The 21542-nt window shown below is 38.7% G+C and overlaps 1 protein-coding gene across 1 annotated transcript in view; it reads left to right on the forward strand.

Moving 5' to 3' along the window:
• Positions 1-19543: 19543 nt before the first annotated feature.
• RC3H1 (ring finger and CCCH-type domains 1) overlaps positions 19544-21542 on the forward strand; it is a 34251-nt gene continuing 32252 nt past the window's right edge. Inside the window, 1 exon segment of the mRNA XM_009892865.1 lies at positions 19544-19774. Coding sequence (XP_009891167.1) covers positions 19544-19774 — 231 coding nt within the window.

Raw genomic sequence — 21542 nt, forward strand, 5'->3', positions numbered from 1 at the left:
AAACGTAAGGGCCATGTGTAAAGTGTACATACCTTTTTCACTTTATTGTGTGCCTTTACAAAGAGTACTTTGGACGATGTTAGCCACACTGTTAAAAAAGAGGAATTATTGGGAACATAGAGAAAAATTTTCATATGATAGATGATTGGGAGGAGGAGAGAGGAGGCAAGGGAAGAGGATTGTTTTGACAGACAAAAGAATTCAATTTTTCCAATTTTGCAGTGTAAGAAGTGGAATATATGCAGTTAAACTGAAAAGCAGTGCAAGTGTGGCTGAAGGAAGGAACAGATCTTCCATTTGCTTCATGTAGATTGTGGCACAGTTGCTATGTAAATTGAGACAAAGAACACAGAAGAGAGTATTTGTGTCAAACAGGTAATACTGTCTTAAGGTGAGTCAAGTTGAGCATTACAAAAGCTGGAAGGTTATTGGCAATTATTGATTCCAACCTTGAAGTCACTGAAATAGCCATAAGTGACATGTTCTTGCTCTATACATCCTTCTTACTACTGATTTCTTGAAAAAAGTCTTGCAAAACCACTTTTTTTAATACTTCACATGAAGCGTTATTTCTCCATTGCACAAATACTTAGTGTTTAGGGGCGCCTCATGTTAATCTGAGACTTCTGTAGTGGGACTGTGCTTCAGCTACAAGACAACTGAAGAAACAAAGCATGTGGGTTAGCTGAAGTAACTGAAATATGCTAGTCTGGGAGAATCTAGATCTTGCAGGTGGTTCCTGATTTCTTTTGGTTTGTTTTTTGTTTCAACAAGGAAAGTCTGGTTTGTCTCATCCCTCTACTATGCCAATTTAATAGGTGTTTTTACAATGATCTAATTAACTGCTGTTTAAAAGCAGGCTGTTAATCTTAATGTACAATCTGGGCATTCCAAATGTCATTATTTTTCAGGACGCTTCCGTGTTTATCAGACCCTGTCAGGATAAGCTTTGAAGGTTGAGGTATGGCTGTTTTTAAACCTGTTGTTCATAATAAAATTGTGGTTGATCAGCTGATGGAGCAGTAGTGCTTGTAGCCTGGTTCTAAAGGTCTTCTCAGAACTTCCTCCTGAAATAATTTCTAGCAATTACTTCAGTTCAGATGGTGAGCAAGTTGGAACGTTTTTCAATTACAACTTTTAACTTCCCTGCTGCTTTTGAAGGGAGACTTCTACTAGAGTAGCAGGAATCTTGCCTCTTTATTATGCATCGAAGGTCTTCAGGAACCTGCAAGCTAATTATTTTTGGTAAATTGTGGCATGCAGTGTTGGTCTCCAACTCAAATTTAAGAGCTATCTTTTGGGCAAAAGGAGTGAGATTCGATGAAGGTATTACAAAGTGAATGAATCGAAATCCATGCTGAGAGGGGTGGTTTTAATTACCTACTTATTAATAAACTAGCTTCTGTGGAACACTCCCAGTGTTCCACATTTAACTTTTCTCTGTGCTTTGTTTTTAGAGTAAGCATTAGGCATCCTGACTTAGCACTCATCATGTTTTGTAGCAGTTGTACTTAAGTGAGTAACTCTTCCATGTTCTACTACAGTGACTGTAATATAAATGCCCTTCAAAAGTCAGTGAAATAAAACTCTTTACTGTTGACTTACTTTTCTTCTTCACATTCTTTCAGCTTGTTTGCCCCTGCTCCCCCTCCTTTCGTTATCAGTTTAGAATGGAAGTCCTTCAGGTACTATTTGATGTTAGGAACTGTACAAACAAATGGAAGTGTTAAGACTTCCTTATCCAGTGTTTGTATCTGATAAATATGGTACTTGCCTTATGGCAAGACTAAGACGTTTTGTGCCCTTTATTTTTTTTAAATTCTATACCAAGATACAAGAACCAAAGGAGAGACCTTGAAATTAATGGCCACTAAATTTGAAAGAAATAATAGAAAGTTACTTTGATTAGCTTACATGGTGGTGTGAAATTGTGGCATGCTGCATAAACATTATTTTATGACCACTAATAATTCTGGCAGTTATGAAGCCCTAAGAATAATTAAATCTCATGTTTTTGAGTGTAAGCTCTTCTCCGGGAGGCTCAGTAGAAAATTTTCCCCTGTCTTTATAAGCAAACGTTGTGCTAATGAAATCTTGAACAATCTTCTCATGAGTCCAATGAAGCAATCATCTCTGTTCATGATGTTTCACAATTTAAAATTCCTATTTCAGTTCATTTTACAAAAATTGAGCCTGGCTTTTGTGTCACAGTGAAGTGCTCTGGGTCATTTGAGGAGATACAAAACAGCAAAATGCTGTTCTGCTTCAGATAGGAGGTATGGAAGAAAGAGTAGGAGTGTATGCATACTGTGAAGGAACTCTCAGCCTGCCCCCTCTATAAATGAAAAATCTTCCCAGTGGTGTATGCATTATTTTCTAGCAGGGTTAGGTTGGTATTTCTTGAGCTTTTCTAGAGCAAGCGTCTGTTCTACATGGCATTTGGGCAGGTTTTTTAGACATGTCTGCAGAGCTCAGGTGTTTACATGTAAGGTACCAAATCGACAGATTACCCTGTTGTAGACAACAGAACCATTTAATCAAATTCAGAAGATATTGACAAATAGTTGTTTATTATAATACTGGAATTGTTGTTGGTCACCTGCATTGTTGCTAATTATTGTGTGGGAAGACATTAAAACAGTTTTGGAAGCTGGAAAATTACTAGCATATATTTAGCAGCTCCAGAAAGACAGTAATTCGTAGTCCTACCCACTTTGTGAAGAGAATGCGGATTTTGTTTCAAAAACAGATCAGAAATTACTAAAGCAATTACAAAGAAAATACCACTCTCCCATGTATCCTTCCAGACTTGAAATTACTTTTCTATAAAGAGTTTTGATTTCTTTGCTTGCTCAAATGCTCTGTCTTGTAAGGTGGTTTTGATATTTTTTTGTATTCTCTTTTTTTTCCCCTGGATCCATGGATGTCTTCACCTCTCCTGTTCTCTTTAATGATCTCTCATTCTCTGGTATTAGCTACTTTCCTTCTACGTGATTTTTTTTTTTTTTTTAAACTTAACTTTGTTCTGTTATGAGCCAGTATTCAATTCAGCTAGCTAATGCAGGTAACAGAGATGGCATATTGCCTATTAATTTTGTTGCTTTGACAATTCAGACTTGCAGGATGGGCTGTTTGGATAATGGAGCAACCGTGGGACTCTTTGTTCTTGGACTTTACAGAGTACTATCAAAATGTCACTGCTTCCTCTGGAACTGGTGAGAAGTTAGGAAGCATTGTTCATGGCGCGCTCCCTCGTGACTACTTTGGCTGTTGCTGTAAATTTGAAAGGAGAAAGATAAAAATAAGGCTAAACTGGCTTGATGGAATGGACTGGGTAAGTTAAACCAGAGGCTACGACTCAGGCTGTCCTTCCTGTTTATGAGTCATTCTCCTGTTTAATTGCGTGAAAAGGTCTCCTGTAGAATTAATTAAAAGAGAGGTCTTAGTAGTGCTGCAAAAAAACTTTAGTTAAAATGGTGAATTTTAATTTTAGTCTTCCGTCTTTAATCAGGCTTTAAGGATGAAAGCATGGACACTATAACTTCTTTGTAGGTGATTCATACAACAAGTGGAAAGAAAATGTTATTCAGGAAAGTGAGAATTAGTTAAACTTTGGTTGCTTGGAATAGTCCAGACTATTTTAAATGTGACTCTTATGTTGCCAGCTGTTGTTGGATTCTACAGAGAAGGTGTGAGCCATCAGGGTTGCTTTCTGGACTTACTAATACTTGTGTGCGTTGTTAATCTGATGTATTTGTGTTCTGTATTAAATCACGTTGTGACTGCTATCTGAAGGCATTGCTTCTGTGATACCATTTTATGCCACTTACCTGCTGTGTTGGACTTTATACAGAGCCTTGCCCAACTTGAAGACAACATACTTCATGATTCCCTCTGTTTTTCTCTTCTGAATCATCTATTCCATTTGTCAAATTTAAGGATTTATTTGTGTTAAGGATCTTCAGGAAGATGAACAATTTGGTTTGCACTGATAATTGTGATTTACTGCACGGAACATGTGCTCGAAGTAAGGGTTGACCATGTGTTTGGAAACCCTCCAAACCAAACCATCCCATCTCTTTGCTTTGTTGTAAGAGTAAGAGGCTGCTTATCAAGAGCAGTAGGCAACTGGAGGTATCAGGGAGTGACCTTGTTCTGATTTGTCTCAGAATGCATTGGGAAACATAGCTTTTCAGTTTTCCCTTCAGTGATGCTGCATAGCATTTTACTGGTGACTCTGGACATAGTCATAAAAGTTCTATTGGAGTGCAAGGTACTTCTTATTTTTATTATTAAAATAATAAAGTGAAAGGTTGTGGACAAAGCTCTCAGAAGGATTTTACCAGAAAGCGAAAAGGCGCAGCCCAGTCGTACTTCCCAGGCTAAGGACCTGTATTGTGATAAGTCACCTTTGATGGCTTGCTTGGATTTGGAGAATAGCATTTCTGTTTCAGCCTCCTGTTTTGAGGGCTGCTGGGAGAGAAGAGCAGACTTCTGGTTAGAGCAAGAGAGATCTGGTAGCGGAGACTTGACAGCTTTGTGGCTGCAAAGCAAAATAAATTCCATAGGTTATACTTGTATGAAAATTATTCCTTTTTCATAATTATTACCAGAGTTGAGAAGACTTTTTTTTTCTCACCCAGCACTGTAATTTTTGCAGAATGTGTTCCTGTGAGGGGGAAAAAAAAATACTTGGCAAACTCTTCATCTCTCCTTTATGTGTGATGTTCTGTCTCCCTTTGTTTTTGCAAATACTACAGAAAGAATAAAAATAGGACTAATGTGATGGGAGAAAAACTGGCAAGTTGCTTTCAAGCTTTTTTTAATCATTTATTCTTGTACTAGGTGTATTGAAATTGATCAGTTTGGTTATTCTACATTAAGTGTCAAAGTCTCTGCACTGTAGTTCATAGGAATGAACTATTTCCCCCTTGGTTTTCTAAGTCTGAGGGTTTACATGGCTTCCGCGGGCAGAGAGATCTGTAGTTAGCTTTTCTGGTCACTCCTTTCTCAGTGGAACTTCACAGTCAAATGTTTCTAACAAAATTGCACACAAGGACTGGGTGGGGATGTCTCTGGGTGTGTGTCTGAGGAGGAATTAGATGATCGCAGCCACTTTTACGTGTGTTTTCAGCTTTGCTAGACCAGTTTAGAATAGAACAACTTGAGCTCTGTCAAGCTGAAGCTTTGACATGATGTACATGATTTCAGGACATACCAGGAAGAAAGGCATCCACAGAAATACTTGGTATCTGTAAGGTAAACTATACATCAGTATTTGCAGATGTAATGGTGTGGGTATCGCATTCGGCACTGCATGATGAGAATGGGGTGTGGTGTCAGTATTACTCACTAGGTATTAAAACGATCACAGGCGTGTTTTCTTCTATTTAAAATTTGAAGGGGAAAAAAAATTCCACTGTGTCTTCCTGTAAGTAATATATGAATTCACCTGATAAATAAAAATGCTAGGTGTCCTCCCCTTTCCCCAGGACGGGGGGAAAAGAAAGCCTTAGAATGGTTCATTTGCCAGTTCATGTGGCAGTAATTGGGAGCCTTCAGGAATGGGAAGTGAGTGACAGCAATCCTTCCTTTCAAGCACATCTAATAATTCATTAATGTAATTTCAGAACTTAGTGTCGTTTTTGAGAAGTGGGAATAGAATCAGTCATGCTGATGTGACAAGCTGGTATGTGAGCTGTCATTACAGAATCAAAATTGACAGCCAGCCTGTGAAAATCCAGTGACTGCAGTATGCTAATAAATATGTTTAAATACTTTGTTCCTGCTAGGTTTTCTGTATTACAGAAAATAATTCCCAGTGCAATTATGAGGGCTTTAGTAGTGCTACTACAGGTGGCTTTGGCTTACAGATTTTGAGAATTTTCTTTGTTGAATTGTTGTCATTCACTTTTGCCTTACTGTCTTTGCTTTTTAGCCACAGTGAGTGGCTAAATACAGGAATGTGTAAAGGGATGTTGCATGGGTGGTAAGATGGTTTCAGTGCCTAGTTTTCCCTTCGTATGCCTTTTTATGTATTTAGATGCCTGCTGTTTAATCAAGGGCTTACACAATACAAGACAGCAAATTTAAATGATCGTCATGCAAATATTGTCTGTACAAGGCTTACTTGTCACCCTGGCTTGATCTGCAGTAATAGAGGTGTGATTGGCAGCTAAGTGCATCCATTCTATTTTAAGAGTCTAAAAGAAGAAAATTTAAAAAAAGAAGTAGCTTTCTCTGTAGTCTACGTGTGCAGTAACTGTAAAACATTCATCAGATTTACTCTCAAGGTACCCGAATAGGTAATGTTGCAGTCAGGGCGTGTGAAGGCTCAAACGCTTGTAGTCTCATAGCAGTCTGGGATAGTGTGCCTATTGAAACCTCTTGGTGGGATGTAACCACTTCAAGGAGGAGATTGTTAGTGGAAATTTAAACACCCAGATGAAGTAAAAAGATGCTTGACTGTGCAGCTACTCTTGTGTTCTGAGTATCTTCCAGTCTCTAGTTTTTGGTTGGACTTGATGATCTTAAAGGTCCATTCCAACCTAGATGATTCTATGATTCCATCAGTGAGGTCTAATCTTCTGTGAATAAGATTCTCTAACAGAAGTTTATCCTTTGTTTTTTAAAAGGTAGACTAGTTCAGCTATGGAGAATTACATATTTTTTTATTAACAGGACTCTGGCAATAGCATCTGTGAGATTGTCCCCTACGTATTTTTTATGTTATGTCATTCCAGTTGCTGACACTCCTATAATATAGTTGTAATATGTTTTGAGAGACTAATACATCTTTTAAGACTTAGCATTATAAACTGAGAATGAGAAAATTGTTCTTCATGGACTATTCCACTTAGAACAAGTTTCTTGCAAAGTAAGCGGTGAATAAGAGAACTTTCTTCTGAAAGACAAAATCACATGTCTGGAGTAGAACTGTTTTTACAAGTCCAGGGCAGCAAAATTCATCAAGTTGGCGGTGGATTTTTAATTAACTTCCTGGGATTATTGTATTTTGCCCTCTTGCCTGGATGCTTTTCAAGTTGTGTAACTTCAAACTTTTATAACTAGGGTTATAATTCAAAACCTGTTTTAAGGTTTAAGAGGATGTAAGATGCTCTTTCCCATTTGAATTCAGGTTCCTGCCAAAGATAAATGTACCTTTTATCCATTACTGATAAGAGGATCAATGAGATGTTGGAGGTTTGGATTTTTTCTCTTATACATGACTGGCTTGCATTGTTTGCTGTATTAAAAAAAAAATTAAAAAAAAAAAAACAGCAAGCAGCAGCTTTCATTTTTGTGGTTAAGCTACAAGATGTTTCTTATTGGTTAAGGGTAGGTGTTTAATGGAAACCTTGAGACTTGAGCCTTTTGTTTCCACTCACTAAAACCACGAGTACTGTTTTTAATGATCTTGTAAAGTTGTAAAGAAAAGATGCTATTTTTATAAATCTGGAACGTAAGTGAGACTAACACCAAAGAAGCAAAATGTTTAAGTTGGGTTGGTTTTTTTTCCTTATAATAGAAGGTTACATGAAAAGTCTCATTCAAAAGGAGTACCTTGCCCCAGGCTATTTCTGGCCTCTGGAACTGCTCTTTTTAGCAGTGCTACAAATTGAATCACTGGGTGCCAGTAGCATTTAAAGCAAATGAGGCTCAATTACATTCTGAGTCAGAAGTACCTGAATTAACCTGCTTTTCAGCAACAGTTGTGTGACCTCTCCTACTGATATTTAAAGATTTTAAGCCCTGTGTGAATGGTAATTTAACACTACCTAAAACTGATGAGCAGGTTTGTCTGTGCTGAAGAGTGTTTGGATTTTTTACAACAAAACTATGCTCAGAGGTGTGGAGAAAATCTTGAATAATATGTTGACTAGCTTTTTTTTTTTTTTTTTTTTTTTTTTTTTTAATAATGCAACTGTTACAACAGAGCTGAAACTCTCCAGGCTCCCTGCCATTTCTGTGACAAGCTGCCTCTTAACCTTGGATGACTCCAGAGCTTTAGTGTAGACTAGGTTACGTTATTAAAACACAATTGCAGCCTGTGTCATGGAAACAAGCAGAATAGTCATCTGTGAAACTTATGTTCTCTATCTTAATATTCCTGCTATTATTACCAGTGAAGCTACTACAGGGCTAGCCAAAGGAGGAGATCTGGCTTAGTTTGTAAGCTATTTTTTGTATGGGCTGTTGTAGCGTTTACAAGAGTGCTTCTTTGTTTGCAACTCTTGGTTTCAGGAGCAGTAAGAAAACTTGGAGTTATGGATTGCTACAGCATTCTTTCATCTTTAGATAACATTTTGCTTAGTGATATAACAACGAGCTGAAAGGATGGTTTTGACTGTATTTGTGTGACTTGCACTGTCAATAAACATTGGTTAAATCTAGCTGTGAAGCATTATTTTTGAAGCACAGATATTTTTTAGGTGGATATAGTATAAAGGAACAATTCCATGGGTTGTTATCACTGGAGTTCCTTATTCCATTTCACCTACTCTCATCATGCCAAACTGTTAGTTTAGTCATGGTCATTGTTGGGATTGCCTAATAGCATTTAAATGTGTATTTAAAACTTAGCCAATACTTTAGAGTCTGCTTCCATTAATGAAGACATACCTAAAAATCTGTGTTGCCCTGGTTGTGCCGAAATAAGCTGCTCATGAAACTACACCTAAAAGCTTGATAAATCTGTGTTAATGCTAAAAGAGACTGTCTTGAAGTTTCCCTCTTCTGTGCTTTCCTCACCATCTTCCTTATGTTTCCAGGACTACTTGACCATTTAACAGATCTGGAACAGCTTTTGGAGCCTGTTAGAGACTAATGTGGGAAGGAAAGGGATTTGGTTTTGACAGGTTTAGGTCCCTGGTGTAGATGACATGTCAGATCTAGAGCTGGCATGAGAGTACGTTCTGAGAAGCAGTTCTGACTTGCCCCACTGTAAGCTATGTGTGAAATTGCACTGAAAATGCCAAATAGGTAAAGTTTCATTATCTGTGTTGATTGGTGGTAGAATGAAAATGTAAGTGTGGATGCTTCAGTCCTCACAAGAATAAGGTGGTTAACCCATGTTAGCGTGTGGTAAGCAAGGCAGGGTACTATTTGCTGTCTTAGAAGAGATGAGATTCTGTTGCTGCAGTGTGAAATCTCAACTGGGGTATGATGCTTGTAGGTAGTGGCTGTTATGTGGTCTTTGTTTACAATTTGGGTGTTTTCACTAATCTTTTAACAATTCTCTTTTTAGCTCTAGACAGGATGAGTGCAGCTAGACCTAAGCTGTGATCTGGAAGAGAAACAGGGAATACCTAGATTATCTTCTATTAGCAACTCCTCAGTCTGTTTACCTCCACTTGTTGAAAGTGGTTGTTTTGACTGCACTGTTGCAGTAAGTGGAATTGTGTTTTGACAACAGTTTTCAAATGTGGATCTTTTCTCTGAAGTTGATGGTGCCATACTGTTTCTTTCTAATTTAGAAATGATGTCACATGGTTGACTGAACAGGTGCCTGAAGCAGAGGAGCTGATATAGTTCAATAATTCTGTCTTAAAATCTTTGAGAGGATGGTGTAACAGGGTATAGAATTATAAAGAAGGCTCAGGGGGTGAAAAAATTTCTTTGTCATTGTGAACTCCTGCTATGGTGAAATGTATGTGCCAGCAAACTAGGTGCTCCATTGCCTTTTGAAATAACATCGCAGTAGTCTAGAGATTGTTTTGTGTGCAACATACAATCACAAGAAAGGTCTCTTATTATAATATGTTTAAAATAAACTCGTGAATTAAAAAACAGGCCGGAGCAACTACATCAATAGTTTTGTTTTGAAATTCATTAGTTGTTTTCACTGCTCTTAGATGACTTTGTGCTTTTAATAAAAGATGGTTTTGATGTTTAAGTGCAGTCTTCCAAAATAAATTGCTTTCAAGGTAAATAGAACAACTGAAGCTTTATTAGAGACTACTGTTATGTAAACAGTTATTAGCATGAAGCTGTTTGACATGTGTTTTTAAAATGGGGGCAGCATTTACTAAATGACAAGAAAAACCACCTCCAAATCAAAGAAATTAAAAGGGAGAGGAAAAAAAAACACTAAAGAATTTCTGAGACAAAGTTGTCGAATGGACACTTAAAATATTTGTTTTCTGAATACCTGTGAAGTCCTGTGTAAAATGGGATTTTACATTTACGTTTTACACTTTCAATGACTCATTGAAATGGAAGCCTTTTCTTTCCTATGCTTGGCAGTAGCATTTATGTTTGCTTAACACTGCTCTTGCCGATATTTCAGTTTTTCCTTACTATTGCACCTGGAATTTTGGAATATAAGGTTTGTTTGTTTGTTTTTTGAAATCTACTAGGTAGTTTTAAAACTTTATAAAAACATTTTTTTGGGAGAGTGAATAGAGTGTAATGCTAACCCTTGAACATAAAGGGAAGGAGGAAGTTCAGACTATTACTTGATTCTTGCCTTGTAAGTCTATAAAAGAAATATTTTTAGTAATATTTTCACATTACACTACAAAAAGCGTGCATGCACACACAGAGCACTCAAAAAGAACCAGCTTGGCAATTTCTGGATTATTTTTTTCTTCTCGGGGAGAGTATGTCTTTTGTAAAAGTTTGCTGGGGAGAAGGGGGTGGGGGAGAAAAGGTTGTGCTGTAGGTTGGAAACCTTTTTTTTTTTTTTTTTTTAAATTTTTTTCCCAGTGCCCCCAGCCATACTTTAATTCTCCGCTTCTCTGTCTCATTGTTTCACATTGCAATGATAGTGTTATTGTAACTGTAGTGCCACTGACATCAAAGCAGAATTATAGTTGCTGAATCAAGTTGGGAGAGAAGCTCTTACTGGAGAGTGGGTGGCAAGCAACACTTTCTAATTTTTTTGTTAGGTTGGATTTTTTTATGCTTTCTTTTTCATTGAATTGTGCTGGGTCTTAACTAAATGATTCATGTCTACTTATCTTGGTGGCAACAAGATCTTCTCCCCTCTCTGCTAAATTTTCTACCAAATGCTTATAATAGTACTCAAGTAACTGTACATTATTCCTGCGTGGAAAAGAATGATACTGGCCTCAGTGATTTTGATCTTTAATATGGTTTCTCATTAACAGATGCCAACCTTATTACTGTAATGATGCTTTTGATACTTCAGAGCAGTAAAAGGTGTATAGAGGGGAAAAAAAAGGTTTGATTCAGTAGTTTAGGACTCAAAGCACACTTGTTCTTTCATGTGTGCCTATGCAGCTGAAGTTTTTGCAGTCTCAAGAATACTACCCATTTCCCATTGCTTTCACTTCTTGATTTTTATTTTAGATGATCTGTTTGTGAGGCTGATTTGTTGCCCTGTTTCAGTTCAAATGAGGTACTGGTGGTGTAATTGCTGTCCACCCGCATTTCTGCCTACCTGTGTTTATTAATAAAGATCTACATGTAAAACTGCTAGCTTCAACTGGGGAACAGCTGTGCAAACAGTTCAGCTGGAATATCTTAGAATGGAATGAGTAAAGAAGAGTAGTGACTTCTCTAACTGACACCAAGGGGTAATGTGTGTCTGTATCCTTGAATTTGAAGACACAAGTTTGTCCTGTTTATCTTTACTATGGCTTCTTTCATGGGTGGTCTGATGGCAAGTACTAGCAAACCTGGAAGTCGCAGGTTTTGTTTGTTTGTTAAATCAACTAGACAAAACTTTTTTTGCAATATAGTCTCTTATATAAACTCTGAAAAACTGTCACAGGAGAGATTAGTCCTCCTGGACACACAAACTTTACCCTGACTTTTTTTTGGTCTTCAGGTATGGATAAGGAATTGCCCTCTCTTTAACTTCTCCAATTACTTGGAAAAGGCCTCACTAATGTCAAATATAATTATTCAGGGGCACATGAATTGCTTGATCATTAGCTCTAGTTTTCAAATTTGTAGTTGTTGGAGTTCTTTTGGTTATTTGGGTGTTGAGAAAGCAACTGTTCAAACATGTTCCTGCTTCTGGGAAAAGCAAATTCTTTGCTTGCCTCCTTGAGAGCAGGACTGATAGCTCTGGACTATTTGACCAGTTGAACCAAAGTCTCCCTTCTGACAGCTGTTGTGGATATTCAAAGTGCCTTCTGCTTGCCTTCTGTTAATCTATTTGGTTCTTCCTTCATTTTTTAATCCTGGTTTAATCATTGTGTTACTGTTAATCATTTGCATTGACAAATGCAAAAAGTCTTAATTTGAAATGAAAGGAATGTGTTCTAGACATGCTTGTCTGCTATTAACTCCCTAGTCTTAATCATCTGTGGTCTTGGGAGTCCTTATGATTGGTAGAAAAATTTTCCTAGGTAGTAGATCATGAAACCATTTACTATTAAGTGTTGGTCACTTCCCCTTTCTTTTAAATAAGTTGTAAGGGATGTATAATATCAACCAGAAATTACGAAGTTAGTCACATGTATCTTCCCTGAAAATTTACTATTGGAGCCTTGTTAAGGTTGTATGTTTTGGGGGTATGATCAGGAAGGTTTAAGCTTCCTCTACACATGTTGTCCTTTAATGTTCATTACCCTCGTGGTGCAAGGGATTGTATGGTGAGTGAGAATAAGAGGTCAAGAAAATGTTGTCTTATGTTTCATTCCATTTTTTTTTCCCTGTGAAACACTAGATAAATAACTTTATTCAGCAGTTTTCTGTTCTGTAGTAAGACATTAGCTCTTGCCTCACAGGATGTTGTGAAGCTTAAATAGTTGAAAATTGCTTTTAGATCCTCTGTTGGGGAGGTACTGTGGTAGAGTTGTGATGTTGGTGGGGTTTTTTTGTTTCCCTTGTGTTGTTACAAGCCAGGAAGTTTCAAATGAGGGATAACATCTTGACCTTAACTGGCCCCATTTTCCTAAGGTACTTTACAGACTACCAAATAAGAGACTTTTGCATGAAAGTAGATAAACTTCTTCCTTTGTTTTCATAGTCAAAATAAAAATTACTGAGGATAAAAGAAAGCAAGTCTTGAATCTGATTTAACTAAGCTTCAGTGAGTTTGGGACAGAATTTTGATGGCATTCATGATTTTTTTTCCCTTTCCTTTTTTTTTTTTTTTTTAAAAAAAAAAAAAAAGAAGAAGAGACTGGATCTCACTGAATAGTGAGTGTTTGTGAAGCTTTGAAAGAAGGGTGGGAACATGTGTTACACTCAAACTTCCAGGATTTTCTGTTGGGTGGGAATTTCTTTTGTTACAGAGCTCTAGTCTTCTGGGCAAGTGTTCAGCGGGGTTGGGGAGCGTGCATGCGAGCAGGCGTGTGCGCAGCGGAGGAATGAGGAAGTGGAGCACTTGCCGTCAGTTGGCGGTGTACAGCAAAGTTTCAGAGAGCAAACAGGAGGGGAAAAAGAATCTCAATCTATCGGAAATACTATTCTGGGCTTATTGTATTAGTGTTGTTCATGGAGCTCCCTGGGCGGAGGTAAGAAGCTTTTTCTTCTACCTCCTCTTCTCTGATCAGGCATGGGCTTTCTCTCTCTTCAGTTTTTTCAGAGGTTTTTCTGTGGAACTCGATACGGAAAACACAGCTAGCGTGATTTATCCTTTTCTGTGAACCATGAAGTTGGCAGTACAGGGTGTTTGAGTATGTGGCTTCAGCATGCTTTTTGAGAACAAAGTGGTGAGTCTGTATAAACAACCCATTAGTTTTGGCTGGTCAGGGCTTCCCATGGGTTGTCAGGTCAGTATTTTGCTAAAATGAAACTCAGGACTTTTTGAAGTATCAGGTCCTGCGCTTCTCCTCAGGAAAGACACTTCAGTGTTCTCAGAAATGCTCTTCATTACATGGAGCGCACTGGAATGGGAGACTTATTTAATTAAATAGGTACTGTGAAGCAGTGGTGAAAATTGGTGGTATCTGTTTGGCATTAGGCAAGTATGGAGGGGTCCAGTTGCTGGGTAGGATTACACTGTGGGTATCTGGTAATCCTGATTAGTTAGGAATTGTTTTGCTATTATCTGTTCATTTCCGTAGTTGATTTATTTTTAATCTCGAGTGTGAGAGAGGTTTTGAAGTAGTTCATGTATCATAGAACCCATCTCACAGGAGAGAGAATTGCATCCTTGGCTAGGTTACTTTTTCTCAGAAATGTGTATGTTACTACTAAGGAGTTAGTCTTTAAAGAAAATACCATTTTATTAATTTTTTTATTAGATTACATTATAGATTAGCCAAGAGCGGTATTTGCGTGAGCAGATTGGTTGGCAAGCCTGAGTTTGTTTTGGCAGTGGGGACCTGCTTTAGCATTCAGCTTTGCACTCAATAGGGCTTACTTACATGTTCACTGTTAACAGTTACAGGAAGTTCTGCTTGTTTTATTTCTGAGTAAGACTCAGCAAAAATGAAACAGCTTCAGGACTAAAATAAAAGCAGACAAAAACTACTGTTATTCAGAATTTTGATCTTCATGTGTAAAGAAGATGATAATGCTTGGGTAAGTAAAGCTTATTGAAATGCCATAGAGAAATATGTGAAAATATGGGAGCAGGTAATGCTGTTAAGAGCTGTGTATACTGAAATGGCAGAAACTGAGCAGAGGGTGCCCCGTAGGTGTGCTGAGTCATCTGCCTTAAACTGTAACATGACTTACTGTGGACTGCTGCTGGGAAAGATCAGTGCAACTTGTGCGTGACGAAGCGGCACATGATACGTCTGTGCTAGTCTAGTACACGTTAGGTCCAAATAACATGTTTGCGAGAGAAGTCAGTATATGCTTGTACCCGTACAAAAGGACTTGGAGAGCGCGATTAATGTAAAGGGAGTTGAATTTTAACTGAAAGCAGAAGAGAGTTTTCCTGTATGTCATCATGTGCAAAACTTGATGCAAGTGGATATTGGAACAGTGTTCTGCGTTTTAAAAACGTCTTGTTCCTGAGGGTTGAATCTTCAAAGCTTTCTAGCTATGTGTGGAAGGCTCTGGTCATCACGGACATAAAGCAGCTTGGACAGGAGACTGTGTTACTGCTCTGTGTTGTAGTATGGCAGAGTAAGGAATGCGATAAAGCGTTGAAGCAGCTGTCCAGGTGGTTTATAGAATGATCCTGGCTTTCTCTGAAGCACTGGCAGGGTCCCAGAGGAGACGGGTCACTGATCTGATTACAGCATGACATTTCCAGTCTGGGTTGAAGGATGGAATTTCAAGGGGTTTTGAGGGGTGGGGAGGGCCCAGAAGAGAGGAGAAACTTTTTTCAGGTTCCTCTAGCTGTGGATGAAAGCAGCTTATGCGGGGCTAATTGGGAGGAGGGGACTTGCATACAGGTATTTCATATGTTTAAACTCAGAAATAACAAAATAAATCTGTCTCTGGTCCCAGTGTAGTATTCAAGGTCTATGTCTTGAGGAATCTTCATTATTAATTACAGCTTTTTGTCCTTCAATTTATGTATTGTGGATGTGTCTTTTTAGTGTTTGGTTTTCTTGTGTTTGCCATATCTTTATTTTCCTCAATCATGCATGAAGAATTGTGTGTGTATATATATTTAAAGTGTTAGAAGCTAACAGGTGTGAAATACTTAGTGAATTGAGAGGGTGGGTTAAAAATGTCATAGTATTATGGGAAGGGGGATTTTATTTAAATAGGTATGTCTTTTATAAATGTTTACATTCTTTGCATTTTGGTCACCTGGCGTAATGCTGGAGAGAAACATTGGGGGGCGGGGGGGGGGAAGTGTTGTACCATGAAAGTGTTAATATGCTTTTCCTACCTTATCTGTACAAGGAAGCATTCTGTTTCTCTAGTGATGATAGTTCCAATAGCTGTCTGTGATAATGAAACTGTCTTGTTTCCATCATTTTACTGTAATCTCTCCTGTTTAAAGTAGCCCTTTGAAGTTAGAGAATATTTTGTTTCCAGTTATTTCCAAGGTCTTAGCAAGTCACAAACCTTGAAAAAAGATGTACATCTTTCCCAGCTTCACTTCTTATGTGTATACCCCATCTGTCTGCTTTGTGCCTGGGAGAGATTTATGTTGTGTCTCGGCGCTTGACTCTGCTTCCTTGTCTGAAGATTGAAGATCCAGCAGGAAAACTGGACTATGTATGTGGAAAGCTGTTGCAGCAGTATTTTGTTTGGTGCTGGCCTGTATGCATGCAGCTCATGAACTGTCAGTCCCTGTGATGCTGTTCCCCCCTTACACAGGACTGGAGGAATTCCAGAGTTTTGAGCTGATCTGCTTGGGACGTTTATTAGCAGAGCAGGGTTTGTGCTCAAACAGCTACTCTTTTCTCCTGTGAGGAAAAGGTTGACTGGATCAAGCCAGTTAGCACAGTCTAACTGCTAGAACAGATGGCTGAAATAGATGATTCCCTGAGGTTTCTCCCAGCCATGTTTTCCATTGTCAGTACTATCCGTGGCCTTCCTCAGGCATTTAGGCACCAGTATGTGTTCACAGGCACCACAGAATCTGGTGAAATCTGGTAGGAGAGAAGTCCATCACGGGCCGGGGGGAACTGTCACCAACTGGTGCAATGTGCCTCTCTAGTGATTGCATATCCACAGTCAGGGCTGTGGGTTTTCCATTCACGTGTGATGTGCCCTTCTATTCTGGCAGTTCAGTGCCAGGCTTGGGCTCAGTAGGACCCTTCTGAGAGTTATGCTTGTGTGTAAGCTTTGCTTCTGTTTTTCTCCAGCCTTTTGAGACCTGCCTTGATAAGGGATCAGAGATGCCGCTAATTAGTCCCTCCCTCCTGAGACTCCCCAAACTTCTCTTTCAAGTGTTGAGACTGTAAATAAATATGACCTTCATATTTCATGATGCCAGTTGTCTGGAGTGGCCAGTGGTATAGGTAGGAACAATATGTCTCTTATGTTAGTTGTTTTCAACTCCTTTTTTCCAGTTCAGAGCCAGGGATGGTGGAGTCTCCATGTCCACATCTGCATTTTAGTATAGATGGTATAGCTTCATCTTAGCTTCTGGTTTTAGATTTTCTCTGGTAGTAAGAAACTGCTCTTTTCCTTAATGCTTGGTTAATATACAATGTTTCAAATAGACTGTTCAAATTGTTTCGGAATTGCAGATGAGTCTGGGAAATTGTTGGTGAACATTTTAATTCCAATGTGGTAGAAAGGAAGCAATATGATGCAGCTCTTAGATTTTTGGACCTCAAATGGTATTTCATAGCACAGCAATACATACACTAGATTTATCAAGCTCTGTACTACTCTTTGCAGAAGGATTTTTGTGGAGTTTCAAGGTAATTTCTATTACAGATTTGGTTTACAGAGAATGATTCTTGCTGGGATACTTGATACTAAGGTTTACTTAAAAATATCTGAAGGGCTCGGAGGGGGGAAGGCTTGGAAATAAATTTCTTGGATGTTTTTGGCAGTTAGCTTAATCAAGTAACTTACAAGTGTAAGTGTTTTCCTTCGAGTTATGATGATATAATAGTAATGGGAATGATTTGGTTGACTGCTGACAAGATGAAAAAATTAGTGATTTGCTATTAAAGAGGTCATTTGGGGGGGAACCCTGAACAACCTTGGCATATCTTCTAATTGTGCAGTGGTGGTGTTAGGGTTAACCGCATGCTGTGCCTCTTCCTCAGTACCACCCTGTCTGGGTAGTATTGATTTCTTATTGATTCCGTGTTGGCTGGTAACCAGTGGCTGTGTGGCATTGTACGTTGTCTTTTGAAGATAGAAGTAGAATTTTTTATTAGCTTTAGAACTAAGCTTTAATGTTTTGTTGATGAAACACGGATAAAAGCTTAACTAGTAACTCTTGATTGTTTGCCTTGGCAAAATGACATTAGCTGTGAACAACACTGCACTAAATTCTGGAAAAAAGCCTGAGGCTTTTCAGAGTCTCTGTTTTAGTGTTAGATTTTTGTTGCTCTTTTAAAATACTTTGATTCTGAATTGCACAAGTCTTAACTTGAAGTTTCTCTCTGCCTTTACTTAGAATTGAGATTTTAATTTTGAGATTGTTTTTTAAGCTAAGATTTGATAAAGGTTGCTGTTTTTCTTATATAAGGACTTTCTATCTGAACAGATTAGCAAGCAAGTGCGCACTCTGGTACAAAACCTGAGCCAGTGGTGTGTGGGAAAGTGAAACTAACACATTTGGGTGGCTGGGGTGGGGTTTTGTTGTTGTTTTGCTGCTTGACTTAGATTTACTACCAAACAGACTTTTCTATGTGGCCAGCACTGTTTTTTGCTAACTTCACTGGTGATAGAAAGTAAGCCAGACATCAGAAATTTATTATATTATTATCAATTTTCCTTTTGAGTAATGATCCTTTTCGTATCACTTAACCTGTCTACTCTTATATTTCTCCTGACACATGGAGTCCTGCTTTTATTTAATTCTTTTTGTCTCAAAGAGACGTCTTAGCTTCCATTCCCATATCATTAGTAGCATTTGATCCTCTTAGCATTTTGATTCAAAAGTGCCAAGTAGTAAAGACCTCCCAAGTTCTCCTCTATTTCAGTGTTTCAATGTAATCCCTCAGTGCGTTAAAAATGTTACTTTCTCTGTCAATGTAATCTCGAGATAGCAATTAATGATATAAATTGGGGCTAGAAAAGGGTTCTTGAGAAACAATTGTCATTCTTCTGGTCCAAAGTGACCTACAGAATTTTTCTTCCTGCTTTTGAGGGATGGAGCTGTTCGGTGGGCAGACTGAAGGCGAGTTATCAATGCTGAATTATACCGAGCTATGCATGGAGTTTCCCAGGGGAACTGAGATGTGACCAGATAAGCCCATGTGATACCATGCAGCTCTGTACAGATGCCCTTGTGTGAGGATGCTGTAGTAGCAGTACGTAATATTACCTAGTGATGAATGTGAGCTGTATTGCATGCAGACAGTGTCTGACTGTACGCTGAGCCATTCATCAATTTCTTCTTGAGGTTATGGCAGCTCAGATGTCTCTGCAGTGCCGTTGTGTGCAAATTCAGAGCCCACTGAACCTTGCTTGTGATAGAGGTTTTGGATGAAGCCTTGTCTAAGCAGAATAATTTAAAACTTACAGTGAATACTGTAAAAAAATTGTTTTAGTGGAATAAGCACAACAGCACTTCAAAAATTGTCTTTTTGTATTCAAATCTAGTTGATGTTAATTGGCGCATTTGTAAAGAAAAAAGAGAACATAAAAACCAAAAGCTAATTAGTCTTACAACTTCAATGAGATAGATAACTATCTTTTTTAACTATCTTTTTTTTTTAAAAAAAAAAAAAAAAGCTGCGTAACAGCAGAAACAGTTTTAAGTGGCTTTTCCTCTGCCAGAGACTAGCTGTAATTAAAGCAAGTCATGCCTCGGTCCTCTATTTAATGTCAGAACTGCACTCCTAGTTCAGCTATACTTCTACAAGTGGTATTTACCTAGCACTAAGGATTTCACATGCCAGTTCCAGTAGAGAATGCTAACTTTTCTGTTTTTGTTTTCTTTTAGGTTATGTTTCACACTATGTGCTGACTGTCTGTACTTACAGAAGATATTTAAAAACAAACAGACTTTTTTCAAAGATTTTGATTCCAGTGGAATCTGTGCTTTAGATTTTTGTCTTGTCAATTAACTCCTGAAGCAATGCCTGTACAAGCTCCACAATGGACGGATTTTCTCTCCTGCCCAATTTGCACACAGACCTTCGACGAAACAATCCGGAAGCCCATCAGCTTGGGTTGTGGCCACACTGTTTGCAAGATGTGCCTCAACAAGCTCCACCGTAAGGCATGCCCTTTTGACCAGACCACTATCAATACAGACATTGAACTGCTTCCTGTGAATTCAGCCTTGCTGCAACTAGTGGGTGCTCAGGTATCGGTGCTTTTTTTCTTTAAATCTGTTTCTATGTTGTTTTCCTCTTTTCTTTTACATGGACAAGTCATGAATAAAGAATACGACTCTGTGTTAATGGTGTGTAGAGTAGACATCTACCTTTTTGTGGACTGACTTTGATGAATATGGGTTTTGGACCTTTGACGTGCTGTAATAGAGGTGCCTAGAAGAGCAGTTCAAATCTTGCTTCTACCAGTCACTGACTGTGATTTTGTGTTACATCTAATTTAGTGTAACTGTGGGCTGTCATCAGAAAGGGCTGGTTCTGTTCCCTTCCTTCTTCCCTAACTTGTATCTAGCCATGCTCTCCAAAAAGCATGAACTGGATCAGTGAGCTTATCTGGTGGGAAGCCATTCTTCTTCTGTGTTACTTGGTTTACCATATTCACCCTATGGACTTGTGATCGGTTTTTCTGAAAGCAGGAGGGGCAAGTAAGGGACGTGGGATAGACCCCACTGGTAGCAGCCTTTGTACTGCCTTATGTTTAATTTGAAACTGTGCTCTGAAAATGTAATTTCCTGAGCTGACATGTTAATCTAAATCTGTATAGGCGAATGGGGGGAGCCTGCCTGAAACACCCCTTTCTGCTGGAATTTGTACTCATGAAGTCAGCTGAACCAGTGATCTGATGGGGCTGAGTGCTTCAGGATCACTGGTACTGACAGCAGCCTGAGCGGGGCAGGGATGTGTGGAAAGCAGAATCGCCCTGTTCAGTTGCAGCACAGACTTAAATTGGCATAAGCTTATCACGGTTAGATCACTGGTAGTTTCCTGTGACCCATACCTTCCAAGGGTGGACAGGATTGTGGGCTTGGGGAGGGGAGGGACAGTCATGTCTAACTTACAGGTGAGGAATAAAAATGTGGATGGGATGCAGTTCCTATGGCGGGATTGTTGTTTTGTTCTATTCTGCTTCTGTGTCTGGGCTCAGCTGAATTGGAGGCAGCAGAAAATTCTATGAGATCCATAGCTCAGGAAGAACTATGTTGTGGAGGAACTTTAAAAGGTGTGGAGGAAAGAAAGATGTGCTTATGATGCTTTTCATTAGGTGCTCTGACCTAGAGATCCAGACGTGGTTTTGCCACTTCTTTTTTTCATTTGGTTTATCAAGTAATATGGCTAATTTGTTGTTCTTTTGTGGTGTATGGCATAGACGCTTAAATGTGTATTTCAGAAGTTGAAAAATTGCGTTGTGCTTCGGGCTGTGCTAAGTGACTCATCCTGCTCTGCAGAAGAGGGCGATGAGACTGTGTGCTTCCATTTCTGTGATATGTGTATGCCGCCATCTTTGAAGAGCTTCAAAGCAGTGTGAAACCTGTGGGTGATGCCATAAATAAATACTGTAGTTCTTTTTCACCCTTCTGTCTTCTTCCTTCCTCTCTGGAGTTTCTAGAATAGTTCCAGCTGTATCCAAATGTCCACATTTATGATAAATGTCTTTTTCCTCCTGCATTTTATTTAATCAAGATTCATAGGACGTTGTTTCATGGTGACCTTAAAGCTGCAAACGCCCCCCAACAAGACAGTATTCCCTTCCTCTTATTTGCTACTCGTTCCTGCATGTATGTTGCTCACTGCGTTGTTACCTAAACAATAATCAGTGATTTTATCTGTGGTTTTATTACCAAAAAACTTTCCCCTTAAGAGAAATTTGCAACACCTCCCCCTCCAGCTCCTAATTTCAATGAGCATGTGAATGAAATCAGTATTTGGTATAACTCACTCTCCTTTCTCTTCTTTCTCTTT

The sequence above is a fragment of the Charadrius vociferus genome, unplaced genomic scaffold (assembly GCF_000708025.1).
Source record: "Charadrius vociferus isolate BGI_N301 unplaced genomic scaffold, ASM70802v2 scaffold39, whole genome shotgun sequence".
Classification (NCBI taxonomy): domain Eukaryota; kingdom Metazoa; phylum Chordata; class Aves; order Charadriiformes; family Charadriidae; genus Charadrius; species Charadrius vociferus.